Genomic DNA, 12,561 nt, shown 5'->3' with positions numbered 1-12,561 from the left:
AGCCAGCCTTGGCGACGCAAAACTGCAGCACCCGCCAGTTGTCGGAAACCAGTAGAGGCTATATCGACGGCACAGTCGATTATTTCCGTTGAAATCTTTTCTCCCTCGAGAATGATGGCCTGTGCTTCATCCCGGATGGAGTCGGGCATTTGGGGGAGTAGACCAGCGATCTCGGACCACATTTGACGGTCCTATCGACCCAGTATGGCTAAGGCGTTGGAAGCTCTTACCGTTGTCGCTGCCATTGAGGTAAATTTCTTACCAATTGAGTCCAATTTACGGCCATCCTGATCCGGCGGGGATGTCAGGGGTATGGCTGGATTTCGAGACCTTTTTTGTGCCGCCTGAGTGATAACTGAATCTGCTTTAGGGTGTGAAACTAAGCAGGCCGGGGAAGTAGGCGGCGCTTTATATTTTTTGTCCAGTCTAGGTAGAACGGCTGGAATGGAGTTAGGACGTTCCATTAACTTTAGACCCTCTTCCCATATGTGATCAATGATAGGAATGGTATGAGTTTGGCGTTGAGGTAAGTCTTTAAAATCGTACAAAAAACATTCCGCTTGTTGTGTTTCCAACGTTAAGTGGAACCTCTTCGCTGCACGAACCATAAGGTTGTGGAAACTCGCGATATCCACTGGTGGCGAAGTTCTTGGTGATGTTGGTCGAGTAGAGGGTGTCTGTGCCCTATAATTGTCCCATTCCTGCATTTCCTCATCATCAGTGTCATTATCTCCAGTGTTTTGTGGAGTTTGAGCCTCATTATCTGTATCATGAGCAGCACCCAAAGGAGACGTAGGCGCAACAGTCGCCTGAGCTTGAAGCCTAGGTGCTGGAAACTGTGGTCGAGGCACTGGAGACGGAGGGTGTGGAGCTGGAGGCTGAGACCGCTGCACTTGAGGTGCTGGGGAAGGCGGCGGCGATGGTGGAAACCTACGATTGTAGTCATCCAGCATATGTTGCAGGTTTTTCACCATAGACATAGGAATCTGTGTAAAGCGTTCATAATTTGGTTGTTGTGAGCTATCTAATGGAAAAAGGACATTCCCATCTTCGACGGTATTATCCGCATCCTCATCCTCGTCACTGTAGTCCTGACACTTTATGTGTAAATCCGATGGACTGGTTGCTGGTTGGTAAAGTTGATCCACTTCAGAATCATTTCCAGATTCCTCTGCTCCAGATTGAAACAATTTCTCCGGAGGTTGAGATCCACTCCTAATAGGACTTAACTGTATAAGTGGTACAGTCTTGAGAGACGAAGTAGAAACCACCTTGAAGGTGGCAGTAGATTGTAGAGGTTGTTGTGTCGTCAACGAGCCCGTCGACGATAGTTGTACAGCTTTAACACCCTCTAGTTGTTTTTTCGTTGGCGCCGCTGAATCCGGCGTAGGAATTTTTGACTTGGTAGACGATTTTTTGGTCGTCGACGAGGCCGTCGACGAGGTCGTCGACGAGGCCGTCGACGAGGCCGTCGACGAAGTTGCAGTCTTTGCCGTCGACGAGGAGGTCGTCGGCGGAGCAGCCGTCGACGGGGGGTTCATCGTCGGCGTCGATGGTATCGTCGACGGGATTGTCGTCGACGAAGATCCGGTCGTCGACGACGATGCCTTGGTCTTCGTCGACGGAGGAGCCGCCGACAGTGGGTGCGTCGACGATGGTTTCTTCGTCGAGGGTTTGATCGACGAGATCATAATAATGGACGAGATGGGTCTCACCTCTTGGCTGCTCGTCGACGAGATGATCGTCGTCGTGGCAGAGCTAGTCGACATGGAAGAAGTAGTCGTCGACGTCGAAATTGCCACAACGGACTTCGTAGACGCTGAAGACGTCGACGGACGCGTCGACGAGCCCGTCGACGAGCCAATGCCCGTTTTAGATACGGAGGGCATGGTCTTGGGTCGAGACGCCAGAGAGCCAGGTCCCGTAGGCGCGTCTTGTGAGGAGACATCCTTGAAAGATCCCAACTTTTTACTCTTCTTAAGAAAAGGAGAGGGGACTTCAGTCTCAGACCCACGCTTCTGAGAGGTTTTCGAAAAACCAGATGACATACTCTCAACATCGGAAATGACATTATCAGATGATTTCAACTTCTGTAGCCACAGAAGGAGACGAGCCTCTCTATCCCTCAATGTTTTAGGAGGAAATTTGCGACAGAGTCTGCAGGTAGAGACAACATGGTCCGGATAAAGACAGTAAATACACTTACTGTGTGGATCCTCATGAAAAAGGCGCAGTTTTCCACAGGATGGACAAGCCTTGAACAAAGTTTTCTTTGAAGAAGACATTATTGAAGAGAAATAAGAAGAAACTTGGAAAAAACTGAGCAGAGCTCAGGGAGACTCCCTTCACACGACGTGCGGTAGAAAATCTGAGGACTTGGGCTTCTGAGGAGAAGGTTCTAGAGGAGGCTACAGTCTGATTGGCTGGAATGTGGACCAACACATAATGACTCCTATAAGTTACTAAAGTGAATTCTCCCTTGGGCTTTTCAATGGGCCTATTTTGTTCTATGGTACTTTTTTAAGTTTACATTTTTATTGCATTATATGTATGTATATTTTATTTATGATATTTCTCATGTATACATGCATATATTACTGCTATTTTATGTACCGTGGGACTCCCACTTCGACGACGGGGAATATTCAAGCATGTGAATCTATGAAAGACACCCCTAATACTGGAGAATCAGCCACACCAGTGGATGGCTTTGCCAGATCTTAACCTCCAAGAGAGTTTCTTCATTTTGAATTTTGGCAGAATAGTGCTTTCTGGATCTAGAATACGCCACACTTTGGAGGAAGCGGTCATACCCGGGGGTGGCAACCAGCACCCCATTGGTCAGTGGTGCCCCCCCGCTTGTCGCCTAGGAACATTGAATATAAATGGGAGAGATGCCCAGCAACTCAGATCCCTGCCTGAAACAACAAGAAGAAGGGCTACCCTGCTGGAAACCTGACCTGCACCCCAAAGGATTGTACTCTGGATGACTGCATCTGCTGCACACTGTAGAACTACAGCCCTAAGGACCTTCTCTGGATGAAAAACAGAAAATGCGATGTAAACCAAGAGCCTTGTCAGTTGCAATTACCATTGCAACTCATCAGGCATGCATTATGAATCGTTCAACAAAGCATGTGGAAAGAGGCCCAATCCACGCGGTTTGCACTGTGGATTCCCCTGGGACGACTATATACATTTTATGTAGCTATGCCCGAGGATAGTGCTGTTCTGGAGGGAAGTCTACAAGGCTACTCATGATATCACTGGTCAGTAGCCAACCTATTCCCTCTTGTTTGGGCTCCTCAGCTATGTATCGGACATGCGTGCCTCCTGTTCTAGCCTCACTGCCATGTTGCTACTATTAGCTAAGCCTAGATGGCAGTACACGGAGGGCGCAGGACTGGTCCTACATACAAGACATGGCTGCAGGATGTCATATACTGCCAGGAACAATTAACCAACTATTGGGAGCTAATGCCCATACGCCCTTGCCCCAAAAATATCTGGGAGTCCTTACTCTCCTTCCTCAACAAAACTCCCTTGTACCATTAAGTGGCGAGATAGAGCCAAAGCCTTCGAATACACAGGTCAGCGTCAGGTCACACAACCTGGCTTCACAGTAGTAGATGTATGGTGATATCCACCCAACCATTCTGCTGAAGTGTTAGCATGTAGATGTTTATTTCAATTTGTTTATATTAGCCTTTTGTTGGAAATGTGCATATTTATATGCATATGTGGACCCTGGGAATCCCGTCTCTACTTTTATAATATTTGTGTTATGCGCACTATGCATTTTGGAACTATGTCTACCACCTACTAGTTGGACATCTGTGGTTGTGCGCCATTGTTGTATGTTCTATTTTTGAAAATGCAATAAAAAAATATAATAAAATGTGGAAAGAGACGATCCCCTTTTCTCTTTATTAGATATGCGTCAACGCTTCATCATGGGTTCTGTGGCTGCAAAGTACTGACTGGCTAATGACTACTTTATCCGCGGATAACCGTTCCCACAATGGAAGCTGCCCATTCCAGACAACTTTCCCTTTGTGAATGAACGCTGCATCCGTGAGTTGAGGCAACAATTGTTGCATGGACCTCTGCATGCTCATTTCCCTTCTGAGCTGCTGCTGTTTAAAAAAAATGTGGTTCTGTGGCCCTTGTCACTATAAACGACATGACATGCAGTGCCATCGCATTGCGAAAGCCCGGATGTATTCTGCAGTCTACTGCAGGTCTCGCCTTCACATTTCAGTTGTTTACATTAAATAGCAGAAAGAATAGAGGTACGTCAATAATCATGTGGCAGATTATCCGAGAATCCACCCCAATCCTAGTTACATACCCGTTTGCCATGTGATATTTTGATGTAGTTCACACAGCAGGAAGACGTGGCCAGGTTGTATCACAGATGCAGCGCAAAACATTGCTGTGATGCAACCAGGCCACCTTTACCACACTAGGTGGTACCTCAAACACCACAGGTAATCTCCGGGTCTTTTATCTGGGGTCCTGCTTCAAAGTGATAGAGTATGTAACCGGAAAAAACCAATTGTCTCTGATAATCCCAGTAAGAAACAAGCAGGATAAAAAAAATATACTTCCGGTACAGAAAGTTCCCCACTGGTCAAAGGAACCCGACACCTGAACTGTTTCAATTTCTTTTTCATTTTAACCAAAAATTCTCTAAGAAGCTCCTCTTTTTCACAGGAGGGAAGAACCCTGATATTACAGTAAAAATCTCTAAACATTTAGATGCAGGAGACCTGGGTGCTCTCATCATGAAGACCAGTGTTTAGAGAAGCAGGAAAGAAATAAAAACAGAGGTGGAAAACAATGTTTAGCTTCGAAAAGTAATGGCCAGTTTTTACTTTGCACTACTGTCACACTAATCGCAACAGATTCCATAAAGCAAAAGGCTTTTGTCTTTAAGACCGGAACAGTGAGGCATTAACACACAAGAAATCAGTTCAATATATGAGAAACAAGTTAACAAAAGTGACATTTCAGAAAGGCTTGATGGCATAATGCAGAATATACAACTGCAGTCATTCTTTTATTGCCTGCCATAATGCTTTCTCTACTGTCCCTGAACACATCCCAATACTAAGGGACAGTTGGCCTTTCTATATATTTTATGTACAAAACACCATTGTTAATGAACATTCGGGCTACAACCAAAGTATTCTTACCTCGTTGAACTTAACGTTGGGTATCTGCCCTGGTTCGGACTTGACAAGCCTTGCAGCACTTTTCCAGGTTTTTCCAAAGAAATGGCGGTATGAGATGTCGAAAAGGGAAATTCGGAGTTGATACTGAACTTCTAAAAGCCCTTCTAATAATCTCTGCAATGAAAAATACGTATAGTTTTGTTAGGCGGATAATACTGTAGAGACCCAATTATTCATTCACCTGGCCGATCAATTTATTTATGTTGAAATATTTATAACAAAAAAAAATGCACTTACATCAGCTAGTCCTGAGCAAACACTCACTGTACTGCAGTACTACTGAATAAATAGCTCCAGTCTAGCCTACTTAGAAAAAAAGAACTTGATATGGACTTATATGCAAAAAGCTATGACTGCAATGCTAAATTTTTGACCGGTGGCTGCAGGTGGCAAGCAAACACAAGGAAATGATGGACGGAGCGCTGAAACTTTTCAGACACTCACTCCCAGTAACAGATCTGGGTTGAATTCATCATCGTTCTTTAGCTCACCTTGCCGCCCCAGTTCAGACCCAGCTATATGCAAATCAGTCTTGACCCTGTGCCTCATGGGTACAGTCCAGCCTGAATTGCCAAGCCAGGTCTTCCCTGGACCGGACACAAATATCCACGGACCAGTTTCGGGGTAACACCCCTAATCAGCCAGGATAGCTGGAATCCAGTGGCAAAGTGAGCAAGGGACCCAAGTCTGGGCATAACTCGCCAACTTAGGGCGAACAAAGCAAACACAAGGAGATGATGGACGGAGTGCTGAAACTTTTCAGACACTCACTCCCAGTCACAGATCTGGGTTGAATCCATCATCGTTCTTTAGCACAGGCCTTTGGGGACAGGGACTAGGACTATTTTTTTTATCATCAAACTTCGACCTAATGCACAAGAGAGATAACCAGTAAAGGGAAAAAGAGGAGTAAGAGAAATAGAGGAAAACAGAGACAAATGGGAGGAAACAGTAATGAAAAAGAGTTCTCAAAGACCCATGATGCACAGTGTGGTGGAAGACGCAGGAGGTAGAATCAAGACTACGAATCCTTATTATTAGGTAGTGCTGATGGTGGTTCCTGCCTGCACTTTTTTCCATGACAAATTAAGCACAGAATGCCTGCAATGGCATGTAAGTACATTGAAGTGTTTTAAAAACAATCAAAAAAAATTGGGGAAAAATAGAGAAGTGGCTTCATGGCAAGGTGGCACACACACAACTACAGCACATTTATGTGCAGATGCTGCAAAAGCGTTGACCAAAAGGTCTTGAGCCGTCATGTCACCAACATGGGTGTCTCTGCCCAGTGATGTGGCATCTGTGACCACGTTGGCCTGGCCTTGCGGAGGGCTAATTGGGGTGACCCACCTTCCATTGGAGATGTCCTTCCACCAATGCAGGTGAAAATGGACCAACTTGAAAAATATGCAATTGAATTAAGATGCTCTCTTGGTATCTGAGACACTGCAGTTGCAGGCACCCCTGGAGTGCCCTTATCAGCCCTTTGGCATGTGACGCCAACAAGCTCACAAAGCCATGAGGCTAAGCTGATGCAAGACCTGTAGAACCAGGAGCAGTGGTTAAGTCAGGCATTCTCTGAATTAACTCTTGAATATTGTTAGATCTGGGGGTCTCTAGTTGGTAATGGTTATCACCTTTGTCCAAATAGGGACCCTTACTTCTAAGTCAGGATAAGGGGATTACACACCTTAATAACCCCTGCACACCCCCTTGGTAGCTGGGCACGATCAGATAGGCTTATCTCAGAGGAAGTGTGATAAGCATTTGTGAATATACACAGTAATACAGTGATAACACTACAGATGGACACAACACAGGTTTTATAAAAATAAGTATTCTTTATATAGACTTAACACAAGACCACAAATGACAAAAATCCACAATACTACACTTAAGATTACTTAAAAGATGATTAAAGTCTCTTAGTTCGAGTTGTTGGTAAATGCGACAAAGCTCTTAACAAAGTACCTGGATGCGTAACACAAAGTGAACAAAAGGCTCGCAAAAGGGGAGATGAATCGGTTTCGTGACCCGGGAGAACGGTTGCGTCCTACCTCAATGCTTGTGCAGAGTAGTGGACTCGTCGTGAGCCTTACCGGTGCGGAGGGTATGCGTAGATTCTCATCTTGCGGGCCAGTTGCGGTGCGCAAGATGGCGTCTTGGTGCGATGCGATGATCCAGTTGCGATGCGAGAAGATGGCGCCCTTGATGCGGCGATGCGATGACGATGCAATGATGCCCTGGCAGGCTTGCGACGACTCTGTACTTTGGAGCCGCGACAGGCCCTGCGACGCACTTCTCGGATGATGCAATGGCGACTCTCACGATGGTGTCGCGCTTCTCCGGTGATGCGACAGCAGACAGATCCGATGAACACACGTTTCCAGGGAGGTGCGGCGAAGGCTCGCTTCTCCGGCGTTGCAATGATTTCAGCTGCGGCGGTGACACGCTTCTCCTCGATGCGTCGTGCTTCCAGCTCCCAGCGGCACGCAAGTGACTGGAGTCAGAATTCCCAGCAAGGAAATTCAGGAGGGAGCTGGAGGTGAAGTCTTTTGTCCCTGAGACTTCAGCAGGAGGCAAGCACAGTTCAAGCCCTTGGAGAATATTCTGTAGATGAAAGTCCTTACAAAGTTCCTTCGCCTTTCCCTTGGCAATGAAGCAACCACTGCAGGCCAACCCAGCAAACAGCACACTGGCAGAGGGGCATTCCAAACTCCTGCAGCTTTCTTGGTTTTTCTCCTTGGCAGAAAGGTTTCTTGTTCCAGAAGTGATCAAATTTCTTGGGATCAGGGTCCCAATATTTATACCCCAAAATCCTTTGTTCTCTGAAGGCAGAGAGGCCTCTCCCTAGTCCAAACCAGTTCCTCAGCACTTTGTTTACATGACTCTCTTCTTCCTTTCACTGTGCAGGGCAGAGACATCAGACGCCCCACAGGAGGTGGAGCCAGCACAGGGGAGGGAAGATACAGCTCTGGAGCACTCTGTTGCCATGATTCCTCCTCTCCTTTCACAGTGCAGGGCAGAGGCATCAGACAAGCCACAGGGGGTAGAGTCAGCATTGTAGAAGGAAGGCCCAGCCCTATTCAGGTCCCAGGCGCCCTCCTCCCTCCCATCTGGATGTAAATCTCTCTATTCACCACTGGGCTGTCCCAGGATGTCTCCTGGAATTCCCCAGCCCTATCACACACAAACCCAGACAAGGAATACACAACCCAGCAGAGGTAGGCTCAAATGGTTAGGCAAGCAAATGCCTGCTTTCTAAAAGTGGTATTTGCAAACACAGAATATTAAAATAAACTTTACTAAAAGATGTATTTTATTATTCTGAGTTCAGGTATACTAAATTTGAATTTCTACCATGTTCCCAGAGTCCGTTAGGATTATAAGGATGTAATAATCTTAACTGCCCATTCTGGCCTATGAGAACAGGTAGGCTTCAGTAGTGAAAAACGAAAATGGCTAAAATTCACTATTAGAAAATTCTACACACATCAGAGCATGTCCTAACTTATACTTACAATGCACCTTGCCCTTGGGCCTACCATAGGGGTGTCTAATATGAAGCAAAGGGAAAGTTTGGGGACTGGCAAGTGGGTGCACTTGGCCAAGTCGACATGGCAGTGCTAGACTGCACACAGGCCTTGCAATGGCAGGTCTGAGACACATTTTACAAGCTGCTTCCTTGGGTGGCACAACCAGTGCTGCAAGCCCACCAGCAGCATTTGACTTACAAGCCCTGGGCACACATGGTGCACTGTACTAGGGGCTGACAGATAAATCAAATAACCCCATCATGGAATCCAATCAGTATATCAATTTAAAATGGGGAGCACTTGCACTGTGGCACTGATTAGCAGTCGCACAGTGCCCAAAGCATAAATCCAGCAAAAACATATCAAAACAGAGGAGGCAATCCATCAAAAATGGAAGGGAGACTCACACCAATGATGTCAGTTCTAACAAATATCCAGTATTCTCACTCTAGAATATCCATGATTCTCAACATGCAGGTGGAATGAAGCACTGCACCTACAAAGGTCAGCCTCTGCAATGGAGTGAGGTGGGACCTTTGGGAATTGATGGCAAAGCCCAAGTAATAAAAAAAGACATTGTGCACCTGTGTTCAACAACCAGTGCCTCGGACCCCATCTTACCCAGTCAGTCCGGAGAGCAGGCACTGACCTTGACATTCTTGAAATGTTCGCCAGACAAGTCTGTCTTCTCCTAGAAATCAGCTCTCCATCGAAGGGCATGTCCATCAGAGTGGCATGAACGTCTCCAGAGAGGCAAATTGAGTGCATCCAGACATGGCAACGAAGTGTGATGGTGGTGCCTTGCCCCACTATCTGTGGAATTAAAGGACATGCTTTAAACCATCCAAGCCATCTCGAAGTAAATTGGAAAATAGCTTTTTCGTGTGCTTCAGTAGGCTTACAAATGCAAGTGTGGCCAATTGCCACAAGCAATGGAAATAGAGGCTGAGCAGCATGTGGCCTTTGGCGTATAAAAAGTGCCTGATGAAAAAACCAGTGACCCTTGGTGTCCAGTTGCTTTGACTCCATGTCAGGGGGCCTTGGGATTAGAGTTGCCAAGTCCTAAAGAGCAGTTGACCAAGGGTCAACTTTGAGCAGTGAACCAAGGGTACCGGAGCCGACCTACAGATCTACAACTTGGCATGACAAAAATACTTGAAGTGTGTGGGATTGGCAGTTGCAGCAGAGAGTTATTTGGCGGAATCTTTTATAGCTTTAGATTCGGTTCTGAGGAAGAACCTGGTGTTGGAGAACATAACCTGACACCAAATGATCCTGAGAACTGGAACATTTCCTCATGGTAGAAGAGACTTTCTCCTATTATTTTCTTTTCTTTTGGGAAGTTCTCTTAAGAGATGCCAGGAGACTTACCTATAGGGGCAGGGGTATGCTTAGGAATGTCCTTGCAGGTCTTGGCGTAAAATAACTCAGCCTTCCGCTCTCTTACGGCCATCAGCTTGCACTAGTCCCTTCATACGGAGTCAAGAATGGAGACAGGACACCACGTGCAGATGTTGTGCGGATCCAATAAAGACATTTGTTTGAGGCACTTAAGACAGGGCTTGAACCCTGAAACCTTCAGAGGTCAATCAGACACTGTCAGAGCTGAAGATTGTTTTCCAGGTGAAGCACCAAAAAGAAAGCTCCGGATCAAGTCGATGACGTGTGGAAAACCAGGAACTGATGTCAGTGTGCAGGTTAGTGTGTATTACACCTCAGAGTCATGTCCAGTGGGTGAAACACAGCCCTAACCTCATATCTCCACCTAGCGGCACTGACTTGCTACTTCTGGGGAAAAAGTTTTCTTGAGCAGTATGATGCCTAAGATGATATTCTTCAGCTGAGGAATTAGTATGAAGATGCATCCATCAGAAATACATCTCAAAATATCCAGTTGCAGGAGAAAGAACTCCTAAACATTCTGTTACAAATTCTGATACATGGTGCAATATAATAAATATTAAAAATGCCTCGTTATACAGAAAATCGCAAAAAAAGTTTTTCTTAGGCAAAGATGCATATCGGCCCATTTTTTGGGTTGTACATGACAAATATGCTTATATTTCTTAAGGAAGGGTGAGAGATCTGCTACAAGGGTAATGGGTGAACTATTTTCAAATGATGCTGTACTTTGCAATCATTAGGGTATCGGTTTATCTTGAAAACTTTGTGAATTGACAGGAAGTTTATTAAAATTAAATTGGATCTGGTTAAACAGAAATATAGTGATAGAGAAGGAATTCAAAAGCATTCTTTTTTATTAGAAATATGGGAGAAACACAACTGACAGTGTTGTGTTATTTTATTATTTAGGAATTGCCCTCAACTCAGACATATAGTCATATTTTTTTTTTAAGTATTTGAAGGGTGAATATATTTTTATCGGTTTAATTCATTTTAGAATCTGTCATTGTATACTGGATTGTGTATCTCTGACATTCTCTTTAGTGATCCAATTTTGCCAAGTGACATTTTACAATTAGTCACCAAATCAGTGGATGTGGGTGGCAGGACTCGTGGATAGTCGGCTACATGTGATGGGAGTGCTGGCTGTAGTTGGGCGGTGGATCTGGCTCAAGGTCCTTGGGCGTGTTGGGGTGAATTGGCCTTCTATGGCGAAATACGATATGAACTTACTCACCATATGGCCTCCTGCTCCACCGCAGTGGCGTAACGGACTCTATCAGGCGCTCTCCGGCCGAAGTGCTGTGCTGAAGGGGCCCCCTGGGGGTTGGGGCCCCCAGCACCACGGGAGGTGCGGAAGTCTGGGTTACTCCCCTGCTCCACTGTTTTTCTCTGCCGGTACAGATGCAAGGCGTAAGTCGCTGCATGGGGAAGGAGAACAACCAAGCATGTGTGCTTGGTCATGCATATGCAGTAAAGCATCATCCATTATGGAACCGGGAGGTCAAATTTCCACATGCCTTGTGGTTATTTTAGAACATTCACAGTAAATAGAGCAGCGAAACAGTAGGAAAACTCTGTCCGCTGCACATGTTGTTTGATGTACCTCCATTCTAAAATCTTTGATCAATAACTGCCAATTACTTTTATCTGACTCTATTTCTCCATTGCTTTGAATCCACAGCCCATCTTACTTTGTTCTGGTTCCTTCCTATACCTATTCCATTGCCTTGGTTTGTAACTTTACTGTTGCTATTATTTTTTCCATCTAGGTCTGTTCCTCTGCCCTGCTACAGATTGAATATCGGTGTACCAGTCATTTCTGTCGCTGGACAATTTTACCAGGATCATTTGAGAGCACCACTACAGTCAATATTTAAATAATCTCCTGTCCCTTCTCAGTTGGAGGATTTCTTCCTAGCCACCTTTGCCTTCCTAGTATTAGACATTGCCCCTTGCGTGCCCTACTTTGCCTGTGTAAGACTTTATCCCTTGCCACCGTCACTTCCTGGTGCTATGCTTTTGTCCTACTTTGGTCCGTTATAATTCTGTATTTTCCCCTTTGCACCACATTGAAATTGCACTTTTCTATCTATCATACTACCATCTTCTGGTGCATGGACTGTGTGATCTACCTCCCCTATCTTTTGAGGCATCTCCTATTCCATATCAGATATGTAACATTCCAGAGTTTGACACTGGGACTTAATATCTAGATCATGTCTTCATCCTTATCATGGTCTCATTTCAGATTCACCCCATGTTCCCCATCTCAAAGCTACTCCCTGCTTTCAGCACGCTACACTAGACATCGAAACTCCAGGATTTCATTCCTTATAATTGACAACCTTAAGTTGGGAAGTCTTCCATTAAAGAGGTCTGTA

At 45.5% G+C, this 12,561-nt stretch overlaps 1 protein-coding gene across 1 annotated transcript in view; it reads right to left on the bottom strand.

Moving 5' to 3' along the window:
- Positions 1–12,561, bottom strand: part of NPHP4 (nephrocystin 4) — a 1,007,060-nt gene that overhangs the window by 864,733 nt on the left and 129,766 nt on the right. Inside the window, exon 3 of the mRNA XM_086921734.1 lies at positions 5,199–5,351. Within this exon, the coding sequence (XP_086777860.1) occupies positions 5,199–5,351 (153 nt within the window). The remainder of the gene's footprint in view (positions 1–5,198; positions 5,352–12,561) is intronic.

The sequence above is a fragment of the Lissotriton vulgaris genome, chromosome 5 (assembly GCF_964263255.1).
Source record: "Lissotriton vulgaris chromosome 5, aLisVul1.2, whole genome shotgun sequence".
Taxonomy (NCBI): Eukaryota; Metazoa; Chordata; class Amphibia; order Caudata; family Salamandridae; genus Lissotriton; species Lissotriton vulgaris.
This window is presented reverse-complemented; position numbering and strand designations above follow the sequence as displayed.